At 34.1% G+C, this 17,417-nt stretch overlaps 1 protein-coding gene across 1 annotated transcript; it reads right to left on the reverse strand.

Moving 5' to 3' along the window:
* Positions 1–498: 498 nt before the first annotated feature.
* LOC116119565 (putative disease resistance protein RGA4) lies at positions 499–15,906 on the reverse strand. Its single transcript, XM_031405499.1, has 2 exons — positions 14,610–15,906; positions 499–611 (listed from the first exon to the last, which is right to left on the reverse strand). The coding sequence occupies exons 1-2, from the start codon at positions 15,904–15,906 to the stop codon at positions 499–501; spliced, it is 1,410 nt and encodes a 469-aa protein (XP_031261359.1).
* Positions 15,907–17,417: the final 1,511 nt, after the last annotated feature.

The raw sequence follows: 17,417 nt of genomic DNA on the forward strand, positions 1-17,417 counted from the left end.
TCCAGCAACTCATTAGTTTCTTCCGTCTTCCCTTTCTTGCAAAGCCCATTTATCATTGTTGTAAACGTAACCACATTAGGCTGCAAACCTCTTTGAATCATCAATTCCAAAAACCCATTAGCTTCCTCCGTCTTCTCCTCCTTGCAAAGCACACTTATCATTGTAGTAAACGTAAGCACATTAGGCTGCAAACCTCTTTGAATCATCAATTCCAACAACCCATTAGCTTCCTCCATCTTCCCCTCCTTGTAAAGCCCATTTATCATTGNGTAATCCTTCAAACAAAAACAAACCAAAAAAAGAAAATAAATTTATAGCCCAAATATTGCAGGTACTAATTTTCCACACAATTGATTTCAGTTTAGCTTCAGATTCTGAAAGAGCCTTGACTATTGAATCCATTGCCAGTCTCATGTTTCTATCTTCCACCACAACAGACTGGTTCATGTAAAAGAGTTTCCAAATTGTACTCACTTCAGCCTAAAATGTTTCTTCTCCTCAGAATATATCTCCTAGTCTCTTCACGGCAACCGCTCTTTCATCAACTAAAACACCTTGCTCAAATGCTTCTTCCACACCAAACATGCCAATTTCAACCAAAAATTTGCAGCCTGGTTCAACCAAAAGATTTTCAAAATTGTACTTAGTACTCACTTCAACCTAAGATGCTTCTTCTCTTCAATATATATCTCTTAACCTCTGCCCTTTCATCAACTAAAACACCATGCTTAGATGCTTCACACCGGAATCATATAAGCAAAGCTTCAATGAAATTAAAATCAAATCTTTAGAAATCAAATCTTGGAACAGTAATTAGTAAATAGTTCTAATGTTGCTTTCTTTTGATTGATGGATATTCTTGATAACCCTTGGTCAATGTTAAACTTATCAAAACACATTTACCTTTGGTCGGATCAAGAAATTTCAATGCCTTGAGACGTCATTATCAAATTATCCTACCATACTGCTTCAGATATCCTCATTGGAGAATCCTATAAATTTTATGGCATCAGAAATCTTAAACAGGCTTTGAATGCTTGGAACATAAATCAGCAATCGACTTTGAAATATAGGAAAATGATTAAAACGATAGCAGCTCTAAAATTATATAAAAAATTCTACCATATCCCAAGATACTAAAAGTCATACAAGAAAGAAGAATTCTCCTGATGTAAAACAGGACGCGATGAGATTCCTATACCACCTTATCATACAAAGCGAGGAACGAATCCCTGAAATACATGATATGTGCAAATTTACATTCTTGATAATGAAAAACTGAAATTCAACTTCGTTTGGGAAGCGAAAATCATATCATACAAATTAGTGTATTGCCATGGCAGGTTTTCCTTGGTCCCTACACATATAGGTTGGCTGTGGTGACTGCAGAAACAGATCTTCTAAAGAAACTGACATTTTTACAAAGGAGAAGTGTATCTAAACGATGTCTAGAATCCATTGTTGTTAATAGTTTAGGATTGGGGTTAGCCTTGCTCAGTGGTATTATAATATTCGTGGCTATTTCACCCGAGTACCATGTTCACCAACCTAAACTCAAGTACTCAAATTCCAGGGCTTCTCTTCTTAATAAAAGAAGAGAAAATGTTAGATCGAGATAATAAGATTGAATTGTAGAAGTTAGGTTGATTTACATATGTTTTCTGTGCTAAAGTAAGAAAGTTGTTCATTTNAAAAAGCTTAAAAATAATGTAAAGGGGTATATGTCAAGATATATGATTGAAGGATGCAACATATAAAGATACCAAATCAACCTATGGGTCCTGATAAAGGTCAAGACTACAAGATTAGATCATAGGTTGCAAACCTTTTTGACTCATCAATTCTAACAACCCATTAGCTTCCTCCATCTTGCCCTCCTAGCAAAGCCCATTTATCATTGTAGTAAAAGACACCACAATAGGCTCCAAACCTCTTTGACTCATCAATTCCAACAACCCATTAGCTTCCTCCATCTTCCCCTCCTTGCAAAGCCTACTTATCATTGTAGTAAAAGTCACATTAGGCTGCCAACCTATTTGGATACTCAATTTGAAGTATGCATTAGCTTCCTCCATCTTCCCTTCCTTGCAAAGCCCATTTATCATTATAGTAAATGTCACCACATCAGGCTGCAAACCTCTCTGACTCATCAATTCAAACAACCCATTAGCTTCCTCAATCTTCCCTTCCTTGCAAAGCCTATTTATCATTGTATTAAACATCACCACATCAGGCTGCAAACCTCTTTGAATCATCAATTCCATCATCCCATTAGCTTCTTCCATCTCCCACTCCTTGCAAAACCCATTTATCATTGAATTAAAAGTCAACACATTAGACTGCAATCCTTTATGAATCATCAATTCCATCATCCCATTAGCTTCCTCCATCTTGCCCTCCTTGCAAAGCCCATTTATGATTGTATTAAAAGTCACCACATTAGGCTACAAACCTCTTTAACTCATCAATTCCATCAAACTATTAGCTTCCTCTATCTTCCCCTCCTTGCAAAGCCCATCTACCATTGAATTAAAAGTCATTACATTAGGCTGCAAACCTCTTTGAATCATCAATTCCATCAACCCAATAGCTTCCTCAATCTTCCCCTCTTTGCAAAGCCCACTAATCATTGGATTAAACGTCACCAGATTAGGCTGCAAACCTCTTTGACTCATCAATTCCAACAACCCGTTAGCTTCTTCCACCTTCCCGTCCTTCCAAAGCCCATTTATCATTGAATTAAACATCACCATATCAGATTGTAAACCTCTTTGAATCATCAATTCCATCAACCCATTAGCTTCCACCATTTTCCCCTCCTTGCAAAGCCCACTTATCATAGTATTAAAAGTCACCACATTAGGCTGCAAACCTCGTTGACTCATCAATTCCAACAACCCATTAGCTTCCTCCATCTTCCCCTCCTTGCAAAGCCAATTTATCATTGTAGTAAATGTCACCACATTAGGCTCCAAACCTCTTTGACTCATCAATTCCAACAACCCATTAGCTTCCTCCATCTTCCCCTACTTGCAAAACCCATTTATCATTGTATTAAATGTAACATCCACTTCGAGGTACATCTTTGATTCATGTTCATTTGCCTTTTAAATGTTGTTTGTTGGCCCTAAGTTTACTTAATATGTGTTATTGTTGTTGGGTTGCCCTTGGTTAAGTTTGTAAGTTGTTAGAATTGCTTGGATGCCCTGAATTTGGTGAAGTCTTGGCGGATTTTGGGAAATGCAGACTTCACCGCAGCGACATAGGCTTTGTATTTTTGCGCTGGGGTGAAGATCTGGCTGATTTTCTTTGTGAAGTTTCTAGAGAATTTTCCATAGGGGTGAAGTGACCATTCTACCCCTAATTAGCAGGAAAAATGGGGAGTGAAATGTAAGAAAATTTCATGGAGAATATTTTGGAATGGGGGTAAATTTGTAAAGAAGTAAAGGATAAGGATGGAATTTCCAAGAAAGTGTAAGGGCAAAATGGGAAAGAAGGCTTAGTTATATGAGATATTAAGGGTTCAAGCACATAAACCCTCTCATTTGCTTTATCCCACACACCACCTCTACCCCCAATTCTCTCATCTTTCCATCAATTTTCCAAGGTTGATTGGAGGGCTTTTGGTTGGATTTCTATAAAGATTTGATCCTAAGCATCAAGAGGTAAGGATTCTTGTACTATATGAGATTAATTTAAGTTAGTATGGAATTCTTATGAAGTTTATGCTTGGGATTTGAGAGAAGAAGCAAGTCCAACAAAGATAAAGAGCTTCTAGTGGAGGAACTCAAGCAAAGGTAAGTAAATCCAACCTAAGTTAAGATTTAAGCAACTAAATGATTTGATATGCATGTTTATGCTTATGAGCTTGTAATTGATTATTGAGAATGTTGATGTTGATGAGTAGATGGCTTTTGATAAGTAGAATTAAGCCATGACAAGTAGAGTTGAGATTGTGGTGACCAAGTGGAGTTTGGTTGCATGTAGAAAGAAATTAAGTAGAATATTTGAAGTGTTTTTCTTGGCCATGTTTAGATTTATTGTGGAGAAGTTTTGCTCTATGAATGGATGGTTAAAGAAAGAAGTAGAGATGTATCAAAAATAGAATTAAAGTATGCATGCATGATGTTTGATGAAATGCCTAAGAGAAGCTTGTACATAAGTATAGAAACTTATTTTTGCGCAACATAGCACAATTGCACTTAAGATAGAAACATAAGCATGCGTCATCCATATGCATATACTTACATGAAAGAATAAACAATTCATAAGAATAAGAAAAAGAAAGAAAAGCACTAAAGAATTAAAGAAAGAAGAGTGCTAAAGAAGAGAAAAGAATAGGTTGTTGCGATGGGGAACCCGTGGGTGATAAGAAGAATTTCCCACAAACACGCCGCCTTAAGTGAGCGACATAAGAAGAAGAAGAATTTGTACGACCCGTAAGAGGGTATGTGGATGAGGGTTGTACCAAGAAGAATTCCTACATGCACTGTTAGTAAATGATCCATATACGCAACGGAAACAAAAAAAATATAATACAAGGATCGTTTACATGAGCCAAGATCAAAGGTATAATTTTACAATTTATATTAAAGTAAAATCTACACAAAAGGTTAATCAAGAGTTTAGAATAACATACACACGTTTGGAGGCTCCTCCAAAATAGTCTTTGTACGTATTTGCTACCGACCCAAGCGTAGGATCAAACTTATGAAGTCCACATGAGGACAATCACAAAGAACCAAAGAGGGATTTGCTAGATCCTCTTTGGCTTTAAGATTAAAGAAGAATGAAATCAAAATGAATTGATTTTAGGCAAAAATGGGTTTCTACCGTGGGAGAGAAATGGGGTTGCTGTGTATTTGGTTTTACAATGAAAATCAGCTAATCAATTAATTGTTCCATTTTACAAATAAAAATTTTCTTTTATAGTAAAACTTTAATGCCCTATTCCCATATGGAATAGGCTTGGGCTCCAATAGTAAAACATTTTCAGTGGATCGTGAGATTGTCGTCAATATGCATGTCTTTCCTCTCAACTATCTCTCTGATGAGATGGAATCATCTGAGTATTTGTCTGGATTTCGGATGAGACTATGGTTCCCTGGCTTGAGCAGTTGCTCCATTGTTGTCACAATAGATGTCTATAGGATCAACAATCGTAGGAACCACACCAAGTTCGGTAATGAACTTCTTAATCCAGACTTCCTCCTTGGCCGCATCTGATAATGCACTATACTCAGCCTCCATTGTAGAGTCCGCTATAGTGCTTTGCTTGGAGCTCTTCTAGCTCACTGCACCGCCATTGAGACAAAATACAAACCCTGATTGCGATCGATAATCATCTTTGTCAGTTTGGAAACTAGCATCACTATATCCTCTTACAGTGAGCTCATCTTCCCCTCCATAAACCAAGAACATATCCTTAGTCCTCTTCAGGTACTTAAGAATATTCTTGACAGCCATTGGTAGCGTGCCGAATGCACCAAATTAATTAACCTTACTAACCTAACTACTAAATTGTATATAGGGTGAGCAAGGGTCGATCCCACAGGGAATGNTGGATCACAACCATTGCTACATGGCCACACATGTAGCTTGTCACCACCACCGTCAAACCCCCACATAGAGAAAATTTCAACAAAAATGTTACAGCTTATTTCATGTAAAAGAGTTTGAAAATTGTACTCACTTCAGTCTAAAATGCTTCTTCTCTTCAATATATATCTCCTAGACTATGCACAATGACTTCCCTTTCATCAACTAAAACACCCTACTCTTTGATCAACTAAAACACCCTACTTAGAGGCTTCACACCAGAATCATATAAGCAAAGCTTCAGTGAAATTGAGATCATATCATTATAAATCTACTCTTGGAACAATATTTTGTAATTGATTAGAACATAAACTAGTAATGGACTATGAGAAATAGGAAAAAGATTAAAAAGATAGAAGTTCCAAAATTATATAAAAATTCTAATATAGTCAAAGATACTGAAAGTATATTTTCTCAAACAAGAAAGAAGAATTCTCCTAATGTACAACAATACTATAATGAGATTTTGATACTACCTTATAAAACAAAGCGAGGAATGAATCCTTGAAATACATGATACGTGCAAATTTACATTCTTGAAAACTGAAATACAACTATGTATGAGAAAGGAAAATCATACTTCATATGTCATCAACAACACGAATTTAATTTGACTGAATACAGATTGTGTGAGCTGGTATGGGTTGAAACTTCTAAGGCTATGATTGCCATGGGTGCTTCAAAGCCTCAGATGCAGAAAGGCATGTCCTAATATTCACTTCAAGCAAATGAGCAACGAAGTCAATGAAGCCCTGGTCCCCCATCAGCAATTAGTGAAATAATGAACTCAATGCCTCTATTCTTAAACAACTCAGAGACGAGCCTTCCTTTCGCACTATTATGGATACAAAATTAATGGAAAAATTGGATTCAATTGTCAGCTGCTGCTATAAATAGGATTGAATACAGCTTCGAACCGTAGCACATGCATTCATAAAACCATAGGATTCTCCCAATCTAAATCAAGTAGGTTTTACATGAAGAAGTTCTATTCGATACGGTTAGGAGAAGCAGTATACTTAAAAAAATAGATAAAGAAAAACCGAGTCATGATAATATAACAGTATTTGGGAAACCACAAGGTTGGACAAGTTCCATAAAAGCAAAAAAAACCATTGGATGTTGGAGTTCTAGCTTCATGCTTTGGGAGAACTTTGGTAAATAGGCATTTAAACAAAGAAAAAATGTCTATTTCCTAAATGGCTATCTTAAAATTTTCCTTCACAGTTAAACATCTAGCGGCACATATTTTAAAAAACTATCAAGTGCCATCTTTTCCTCATGGCACTATACTCTCAGAATAATCAAAACTCATTGCAAAAATAAGAGTTAATATAATTAGAGGAGTCAGAATTCAGGTGAGCAATAACAAATTGAAATAAGCTACAAACTTAAAAAATAATATAAAGGGTTATATATGTCAAAACTTCTCATCAAAGGTTGCAACATATAAAGATACCAAATCAGCCTATGGGTACTTATAAAGGTCAAGACTAGAAGATCAGATTATAGGCTGCAAACCTCTTTAACTCATCAATTCCAACAACCCATTCGCTTCCACCATCTTCTCACCTTGCGAAGCCCACTTATCATTGTAGTAAATGTCACCACATCAGGCTGCAAACCTCTCTAAGTGATCAATTCTAACAACCCATTAGCTTCCTCCATCTTCCCCTCCTTGGAAAGCCCATTTATCATTGTATTAAAAGCCACCAAATCAGGCTGCAAACCTCTTTGATTCATCAATTCGAACAACCTATTAGCTTCCTCCATCTTCCCCTCCTTGCAAAGCCCATTTATCATTGTATTAAAAGTGACCAAATTAGGCTGCAAACCTCTTTAATTCATCAATTCCAACAACCCATTAGCTTTCTCTGTCTTCCATTCCTTGCAAAGCCCATTAATCTTTAAATTAAAAGTCACCATATTAGGCTACAAACCTCTTTGAATCATCAATTCCAATAACCCATTAGCTTCCTCCATCTTCCCCTCCATGCAAAGCCCATTTCTCATTGCATTAAGAGTAACCACATTAGGCTACAAACCTATTTGACTCATCAATTCCAACAACCCATTAGCTTCATCCATCTTCCCCTCCTTACAAATCCCATTTATCATTGTAGTAATTGTCACCACATTAGGCTGCAAACCGTTCTGACTAATCAATTCCAATAACCCACTAGCTTCCTCTATCTTCCCCTCCTTGCAAAGCCCATTTATCATTGTAGTAAATGCCACTACATTAGGCTGCAAACCTCTTTGAATCATCCATTCCAATAACTCATTAGCTTCCTCCATCTTCCCCTCCTTGCAAAGCCCACTTATCATTGTAGTGAACGTCACCACATCAGGCTACAAACCTCTTTGACTCATCAACTCCAACAACCCATTAGCTTCCTCCATCTTCCCCTCCTTGCAAAGCCCATTTATCATTGTAGTAAAAGTCACCACATTAGGCTGCAAACCTTTATGACTCATCAATTCCAACAATCCATTAGCTTTATCCTTCTTCCCCTCCTTGCGAAACCCATTTATCATCGTATTAAAAGTCGCTAGATTAGGCCGCAAACCTCTTTGAGTCATCAATTCCAACAACCCATTAGCTTCCTCGGTATTCCCCTCCTTGCAATGCCCATTTATCATTGAATTAAAAGTCACCACATTAGGCTACAAACCTCTTTTAATCATCAATTCCATCAACCCATTGGCTTCCTCCATCTTCCCCTTCTCGGAAAACCCACTTGTCATTGTATTATATGTTAGTAAATTGGGCTGCAAACCTTGATCCACCATCTCATTAAACAATCTCTCACCCTCCTCCAAATTTCCCACAAAACACCAACCGTAAATAAAAGAGGATCTAAATTCCAAACCCACAAATGCCATGTTCATCCCCATGTGAATGGGATTAATTTATAATTTACTAATGACCATTTATTTTCTTGAAGATCACAATCAAATAATAATTCCCATTAAATAAAATTTAATTATCAATTTCTACAATATATGTATATATTTATATAATCCTGAAGCTCACCCTCTCTGTTAATCACCATTTGGACTCACGTAGGATGCCACATAAGATCTTAAGAGCTCTATTAATATATGATTTCCATGTAGGAAGGTTCATGTTAGTCCCTTCACATTCACCTAAATATTAATAACAATTAAATAGTGCCATCCCAAAGGTCTCAATAAAACTTTGTTTATATGTAAATTGCTATTAATTAGTATTAATAGCACATAGTGGGCATCCAAAGGTCTAATTAAAAGATATATAGATTCATGTTAGTCCCTTCACATTCACCTAAATATTAATAACAATTAAATAGTGACATCCCAAAGGTCTCAAGAAAACTTTGTTTATATGTAAATTGTTTTTTATTAGTAATAATAGCACACATTAGTCCCTTCACATTCACCTTTGCCGGAATCATGCCAAGAGTTGTTTATTTTTTATGGTTGTGTTTAGTTTTTTTGTATGATGATTTGTATGGTCCTAATAGGTTTATCTTTAGTTTTTGCTATTGATTTCACATTTGGTCTTTGATAGGTTGTCTTTAATTTTTGTAAAGGTATAGATTTATCACTTTTGAGACCACTAGCAAGGTCTTGGTACCCTTACTGGGTCAGTTATAATGTAAAGATGGTAGCTTTATTCAACAAGGCACTGTCTTTATGATTTGTTAATTTATGTGTGATTGCTTTATTTGTAGGTAATGGAACCTAGGAAGAGGTTAGTGAAGAAGGATGGATCAATTGAGCTAGAGAAACTATTAGGGACAAGGATCGCTGCACAGTGTGTAAGGATGAGAAGGTTGTTGAAGAGAAGAAGGTATTGGAATTAGTAGTTGAGAAGGGTATGAAAAATGGACAGAAGATTACATTCCCTAGAGAAAGTGATGAAGCTGTAAGTGAATAATTCATTTTTAGTTTTATTAGATTCTGTTTGATCTCAGAGAAAATTGGCTACCAAGGAAAGAAAAATGGAACTTGGAATTTTAAATTATTTTTCCTTCTGTTTTTTAAGCAATGTCGATATGGCGGTTGATCCGCTTGATTGTACACTGATTATTACGTAATTTGCAAGAATATATATACAATAGGCTCCAATTCAGGTATAATTTGCATATAAGTATTGTTGTATTTGGTAACATTTTAATGATTTTCTTTAAGTATTTGTTAATTAGTGATATGAAATTTCAAGGATTAGTTTGTAAATTTTGATCAATGGACACCTTTTGTTTTCCCAGTTTTGGTTGGTACTTCACATTTGTTCAAGGATTTGTCTATATTGTTCTCATTTATCTTCAAGGTTTCACCACTAAATAGATGGTGAATCCATAGAAGACTTATGCGAAGCTCTCTACAGTCTTAATGGATTCTCATGGTTTGGCTTTCTTAACTATCCAATACAGCTCACGTTCAAATCCACAAAGGTATATATTTAACTCCATTACTTTTTTTAATTTCATGTTGGAAAAAATAACAATTTTCCTTACTAGACGTTTTCATAACTTCAGTTTTTGTTTGATAGTCCAATTAGGTCTCTTCATTTGCAATGATGTAAATGACTCAAATTAGCTTATTGACTCTTGCTATGTGAATCAAGTAAACGGGATCAATTTGGCTATAATTGGAAATTTATTTTGTCATCTCAGGTTTTGCCAGTAATGGTCATGGGCACATTCACACTGGGCCTCAGATGAAAATACCCAGTTCATGAATATGTATCTGCAACACTTTTAGTTGTGGGGATGATTCTTTTTACCTTAGCTGATGCACAAACTTCACCAAATTTCAGTATGATTGGTGCTATAATGGTATTGGGTGCTCTAATCATGGATATGTTCCTTGGTAATTTTCAAGAAGCAATCTTTACCATGAATCCTAAAACCACCTAGGTGACTATCCTGTGCTATGCTTTTGTGTTGTTTCTTAAATTGAAAAATTGTGACTTTATCTAGATATCATCTTACTTTGTGACTTATGTTAGTTTCAATCTTAATTGTTCTATTTCATTTATTTATTGTTCAATTGGTGACTGTAAATAAGAGATTACAGCTATAAAGAATAGCATTTCTCAAATTTCCAGATTCTGTGGTTTTAAATTTCAGAATTAGATTAATTTGAGCTAGAAAGCCCTGATTTTCAGTCCACGGACTCATCAAATTCACTTCCAAGTCTTGCAAATATCACAGGCTAGGAGTGTTAAAATCACATATAACTTGAATTTGATCTTTAAAGTTACTGGATCATTGGAAGCTAATTATGTGTTTGGTGTGCACAAATATTGCTGGAGTGTACTGAATAATTTAAGTCCGAGATTTTGTGAAATTTGGTTGTTGAAAGATGACAATTGCAAATAACTTACCGAAAGAGAAGAAATCTAGAAAGAGCAAACAAAGTTTTATTATACAACAAATTTTGTTGGGATGGTGTATAAACTTTACAAAAATTAAGATTAGTTTTGGTATTACAAAACATTGGAGAGAATAGTATAACAATGTTGAAGTGACTTTGATTGAAATTGCAGTGGATAGTGGGCTTCTTGAGCTTTTGGCATTGAGGGGAGGTGCGTGCATCAAGAATTAGTGTACTGCCATGGCACACTTTCCTTGGTCTCTCCCCATATGGGTTGGCTGTGGTGACCGCAAAAACAAGTCTTTTAGAGAAATTGATATTTTTGCAAAGCAGGAGAATTGTATCTAAACGATGTCCAGAATCCATGGTTGTTAATAGTTTAGGATTGGGGTTAGCCTTGCTCAGTGGTATTATAATATTCGCGGCTATTTCACGCGAGTACCATGTTCACCAACTTAAACTCAAGTACTCAAATTCCTGGGCTTCTCTTCTTGATGAAAGAAGAGAAAATGATAGATCAAACTAATATGATTGAATTGTAGAAGTTAGATTCATTTACATATGTTTTCTGCACTAAAGTAAAAAAGTTGTTCATTTGTTTTTGGACAGTTAAGTTGATAGATATATAACTTAAAATTTTTGGTACTGATAATTTTACTATAAAGAGTTAAATGATTTTGTGGTGCAATGCAATATGAGAAGACTTGGCCAGGAACTTCAATTTATTATTATTATTTTTAGAAAGAAAAAGATCAAGAAAAAAGGTCAAGAACAAGGGGTTTGTTTTATGTGTTAAATAGGTGGAGATACAACTACTAGAACCTGTCCAGTATCTTTACACAAACATTAAATATGTATTTAAAATATATACAAGTTTAATACTCATTATTTGGTATATAATATTTTTATTATTTATTTCTTTAATTATCAATTCAATATAAAATTAACTTTAATACAAATAATTTAATGCGAGACAAACAATTAATAATAATGTAAAAAAATTATATAAACATACAAGCACAATGTGCGGGCTTTCTATCTAGTTTTTTAATCAATCATAGCCATCCGTCCCTATCACAATTAGTCTAGCTTTCCCTCTCTTCCACTATTGCTTCAAATAAACTACCAAGTAGCAACAACAGAAATAGAAGAAAATAGTTGAACATTCTTGTTATAAAACCAGTCAAGACAAACACAACACAAACTTCCCACTTTGTTATTTTTTTTCTAATTTTTTAAAAATTTATTTTTCATAGATTTCATCGCTACTCAGTATCCTTTCTTCATATAACATTCATTCATTTTTTTTTTTTCCTTTTGTTAGTTTTTAAACTTTAGGGGTTTTACTGATTTTTAGATAATAAAGAGTTTTTATTTATTTACTTATCAATGAAACCTATTGGATATAGATCATATGATTGTGATATAACTACTTTGTTTCTTTCTACTGCATAAACCCACTTGTGTGTGTTGAACCAGTTATTTAGTTGAATTCTGTGGCTTTGGTGGTAGCTGAATGAAATGTGAAATATCTATACTTTTTGGGGGTTTGTGTTAGTTTTTAACTTTCGAGCGAAAACCCCACCTAAAAATCCCTCCAAAAACAACAAAACCATCACATACTCCACCCATATTACAAAAACAATTAATTAAAATATTGAAAGTAATAAAATCCGGCAACAACCCAATTGAACCCACTCTCTTGTACAACAAAATAACGTCTTTATAAAACTTTTTCTTAGCAAGAGCTCCAAACAACCAGTTGAATGATGAAATCGGTGGTTTGGGTTGCATATGAATCATTAAACAAAAGAAATAACACGCTTCATTAAGAGTGATATTACCTTCTTTACAGTCTTTTTCAAGGAATTTATCAAGCCTCGTTACCTCTTTAATGTTACATATTGAATCTTGTGGTATAGTTGTAGTCACTTTACATGAATTTGTCAATAAAGATGAGATTTGGTTTCAGAAGAAGAATAACAATGACGAAGAAAGGTTTTGGACGCCATTTGAGCAGCGGCGTTTTTGGATTATCTCGGGTTCAAACTGGCTTAGTCTTTTGTGGGTTTAGGGTTAAATAATACAATCTCCAGGGAAATAAGAGTGGGATAAAATGTATTTATCTGAAACCTGTAGGGTTCTCATGTAATTATCCAAACACCGAGGGCATGTTAAACGAAGAAAAATTATTGAGCCTTTCACTCCCTCTCTCATTCTCTCTTTAATGTAATGACACGTATTCATCTTTACTCTTTATCTTATTTTTAAACCAAATTTGCTACATTATATTACAACATTGCCATTTTCTCTCTTTTCTTTATGTCATTTGCACATGTTTCAATGAATCAACATACAGTATTTGTTTTTTAGTTATCAATTTTTATTATTTATTAATTGTATATTTGGTTCCTTTGGTTGTATAAATTGTCAATCAAGAAAAGAGTTAAATAAAGTTGTATTGATGATTCTATGTATAATCAATTATGAATAGATTTTTTTTTTCTTTTGATTGGTTGATTTTATGTACAATTGAAATAACAAAGTTTTTCTTGTTCTCCTAGTTTACTAGTATATATCTATGACACGGTTTGATTCATAAACTTGTAAACTAACACCCGAGGTTCGACGTGACATCTTTTGATTAGACAATTGTTTGTACAACCATTACATGGAATCTTTTTCTTTCTTTTAATAGTAATATAAGGTCCACAACCCAATCTTACAACCTTCTCTCACAACCCCTTATATGGCAGTTTGTAATTAGTCAGCTCGCAAATGGACAGACATAACCTATAACAAGCAAGTGAGACCTATTTGCGAGCTGACAAATTGCGAGCTGCTAGGGATTATGAGAGAAGGTTGTAAGATTAGGTTTTATACCACTTCTTTTAAAGGTTTGTAGGTACATATGCATGATCTACTCTAATTCATAAAGCCATAAATCGAGTTGCTCCCTGAAGTTTTTTCTTTAATCACTTGGATGTTAAATTTGTTAGATATTAATTTTATACCCTTATTTCTAACACCAAATTTTTAAGGTAAAACAAAAAAGTGGGGTTCTTTGTAACTAAATTTACATTTTACACACTTATTTTGTTTTAAGTTTATACACATAAAATTTAAAATTGTGCATATTTATCCATTATCAAAATGCTTGCATAGGTATTGCGCAGACAACCCTGAATCAATTTTCAATAAAGTTTATGATTTTTATTATATATCCCATCAACTTATCCCCAATAAGTCAAGCCAAAATTTGAAATTTGCTCAAAAATGGACAAACCATGTAATACCCGACAACTTAAAATCAGGCCATGTGATCCATGACAAGTATTATAAAGAGAGAACTGGCACATAAATTTAGTTAATATTTTTTTTAGTGATCGGACTGTCTGGGCCAGCTTGCGTGCTCCTCCACTAATCACTCGGGGCCCTAAAGTTGACAATTGGATAAATCCCTTCAGTAGTTACCCCTATTAGGAACACATAAATTACTACCTTATTTGACCGATAGTTTTGTCTCTTGAGTTCAAGTCTCTAAGGTTGTTAATATTGGTGGCTACTAGAACTCTTATGTAATGACTTCTTTCTACTAATATGCTCATAAAAGATACTTAATAAAAATATTCCGGTCACGTAATCACTGTCATAGATATAATCCTTTGGAAATAAGGAAAGATAAGCAAAACATTGCTTTAAGTGAGACGGCAAATTATCATAGCTCAGTTTCAATACTGGTAAGATGCCTTCCTTTTCCTGTTTCAGCTGCCAGGAGTCACTGCTTTTTATTCTTAACCACTCATCTTCATCTGTGTTTGCAAAAAGTAAGCTCCCTAAAGTTCTCAGAGCTAACGGAACTCCTTTACATTTTCCCACAATGTCCTTGGCGATTTTAATGAGGTTTGGAAAATCTTCTCCTTTTCCATCTTTAAATGCGCACTTTTTAAACAACAATAAAGAATCGTCAGGTGAAAGACCTTGTAATTCTATGAAATTTGGGGAAACGGTGCCCATTATCTCGGCAACAGTTTTACTGCGTGTACTAACAATAATTTTACTTCCATTGGCACCATTTAGCAGTAAATTTCTCAGATCCATCCATTTCATTGGATTTTCATTCCAAACATCATCTAAAACAAGCAAAAACTTTTGATCAGCCAAAATTTCTTGCAAACGCCTGGGTATTTCATCGGCTTTTAACTTAGCACAATCCTCATGTGTTGCAGAATAAATAATTTCTTTAATCAACCTAACAACATCAAAGTCGTCGGAAACACACACCCACATCTTTAACTCAAAATGCCTATAGACCCTTTCATCATTGTAAACCATTTTAGAAAGAGTGGTTTTACCCAAACCCCCAATCCCAACTATAGGAATGACGGAGACATTAACATCGGCTGGTTGTGTCAAAAAGGTTATAATGTTTTCTTTATCCTTCTCTCTTCCAATGACATCAGAAGCTTGGAAGAAGGAATTAGTCTCCCTCTCCTTGGGAATTACATGCCTCACGTCAACATGACTCTCAATAAGAAAAAAAGGAAAATTTCGCCTATCATCTGCGATTTCATCTAACCTTTCTCTAATATCCTTGATCTTGTGACCAATTTTAACAGGATTAGAGCTTGAAAAGTATTTACTTACTTTTAATGTTGAGCTCCCCCGTTGCGATCTCCTGGAAGCTTGAAAGTCGAATTCATCTAAAACGTCCTCAGCATCATAAAAAAAATCCTTAAGCTTCGCAAGCCAGTCACGCAGCTGATGGTTTTGAGTCTGCTTTGTCTCGGCATCCAAAAGCACAGCTTTGATGGCGCTCATGGTTCGCTGAAGTCTTTTTAAATCACTATCCAGATTCCACAGCAACGACAGTTCCCCACCAACAAGGGAACCTATCTTCTTCAAAATTTCAGTGGCGATGCCAAATACAATGGATTCAGCCATATTTTCTTTGAAGAGAGCGAGAATCAGGTAGTTAAAGAGAAATGAATTAGCTAAGAATGGATATTTGAGCGTATTCAGCATCAATATACTGCTAAAACTAAAACCTTGAAAGTCAACATATAAAATTCTTGAGATTTCCGCCGCCGGAGTGAGACAATCTAGTGTATTATTTTGATGAGTAATGCTACCGTCATCGGGTGTTGTATATTGAATTTGTGCATAATGATATGATAAAATCTTGACAGTTCAATAATAATTAGTTATAATTAATAGATGGTTATGATTTTGTGGTACACAAATTTGGTACACCACTATTATTTTTTTATTTTTATTTTGTAGTGGTTAGAAGTTGGTAAAACTTTAGTGATTTTCTTCTAATGGTATCTAATAAAATAAAGTAAATAGTCGAAAGAAACTGACGTGGGTACTTCTAACAGTATAATAAATTAGAAATTTAAATAAAAATATTATTTATTCTTTCAATATTTTCTTTTCTCTCTTTAAACAAAAACTCGTTTTTAAATGAAAACTCTTCATACAAAATTATAAGTAGAAATCAATAATTGACATATTTGAGACAAACCCTTTGAAACAGATAAAGTAGTAGTAGTTTAAAGTGGTTTTATCTATTCAGTAGAAAATAAATTTCATATTTTTTTTAATTTTTTATTGTTTGTGATTCTAGACAAACATGACAAATGCGTTTTTAAATATTGGTTTTCAGACAAACATATAAAACGTATTTTTTTTTTGTTTTTTACGTTTTTCAATCATTCTCAATATTTTCAAAAAACTTAAATACAAAAACTCAAAATTCAAAAAAGAATACACCCATAACTTAATATTATTCTTTGAATAATAATACTAGATTTGTGTACAAACGATATGGAGTGAATAATAATAATAGATTTGGATTGGATATCCTCATTTTAGAGTTAGCTTTTGATGACAAAAAAAAGAAAAAAAAAGCCACATGTTATAACTATCCTCATTGTAGTAAAATTATTTAATGAAAGCTTCTCTCGTAGGATGGAGAAGCGTGCATATCCATTCACAAAGGTTGAGTTTCTTTGAACGCACGACCCCTCCTATTTTATCTACAATCTTCTTGCCGGGCCTTTCTGTGTGTATTTACTCTTATTAATTTATTTCTTTTTATAAACTCTTTTTTTTTTTAAATAATAATAAGAGAGAAAATTAAAATGAGTGTTCACGTTTGTAAAAACAATTAAAAAAGGATATAAAATTATTAAAAGACAAAAATAAAATATTTAATAGTATAAAACTGTTTAATTTAATTTTATAAAAGTATAAATGTAAATCTATTTTATTATATAATAGAAAAGTAAAAAAGGACATTAAACAATATTAATTGCTATTGAGAAATAAACATCTCTTGTCCTTTTTAACTGATTCACATTTCAAGATTGAATCTTTGGTGATGGAGAAATATAAACTGATCTTTACACAAAAGTATGTACTGCTTGTTTCTTTAGGATATCGAAGTGAGG

Source organism: Pistacia vera, unplaced genomic scaffold (genome assembly GCF_008641045.1).
Source record: "Pistacia vera cultivar Batoury unplaced genomic scaffold, PisVer_v2 Contig896, whole genome shotgun sequence".
NCBI lineage: Eukaryota > Viridiplantae > Streptophyta > Magnoliopsida > Sapindales > Anacardiaceae > Pistacia > Pistacia vera.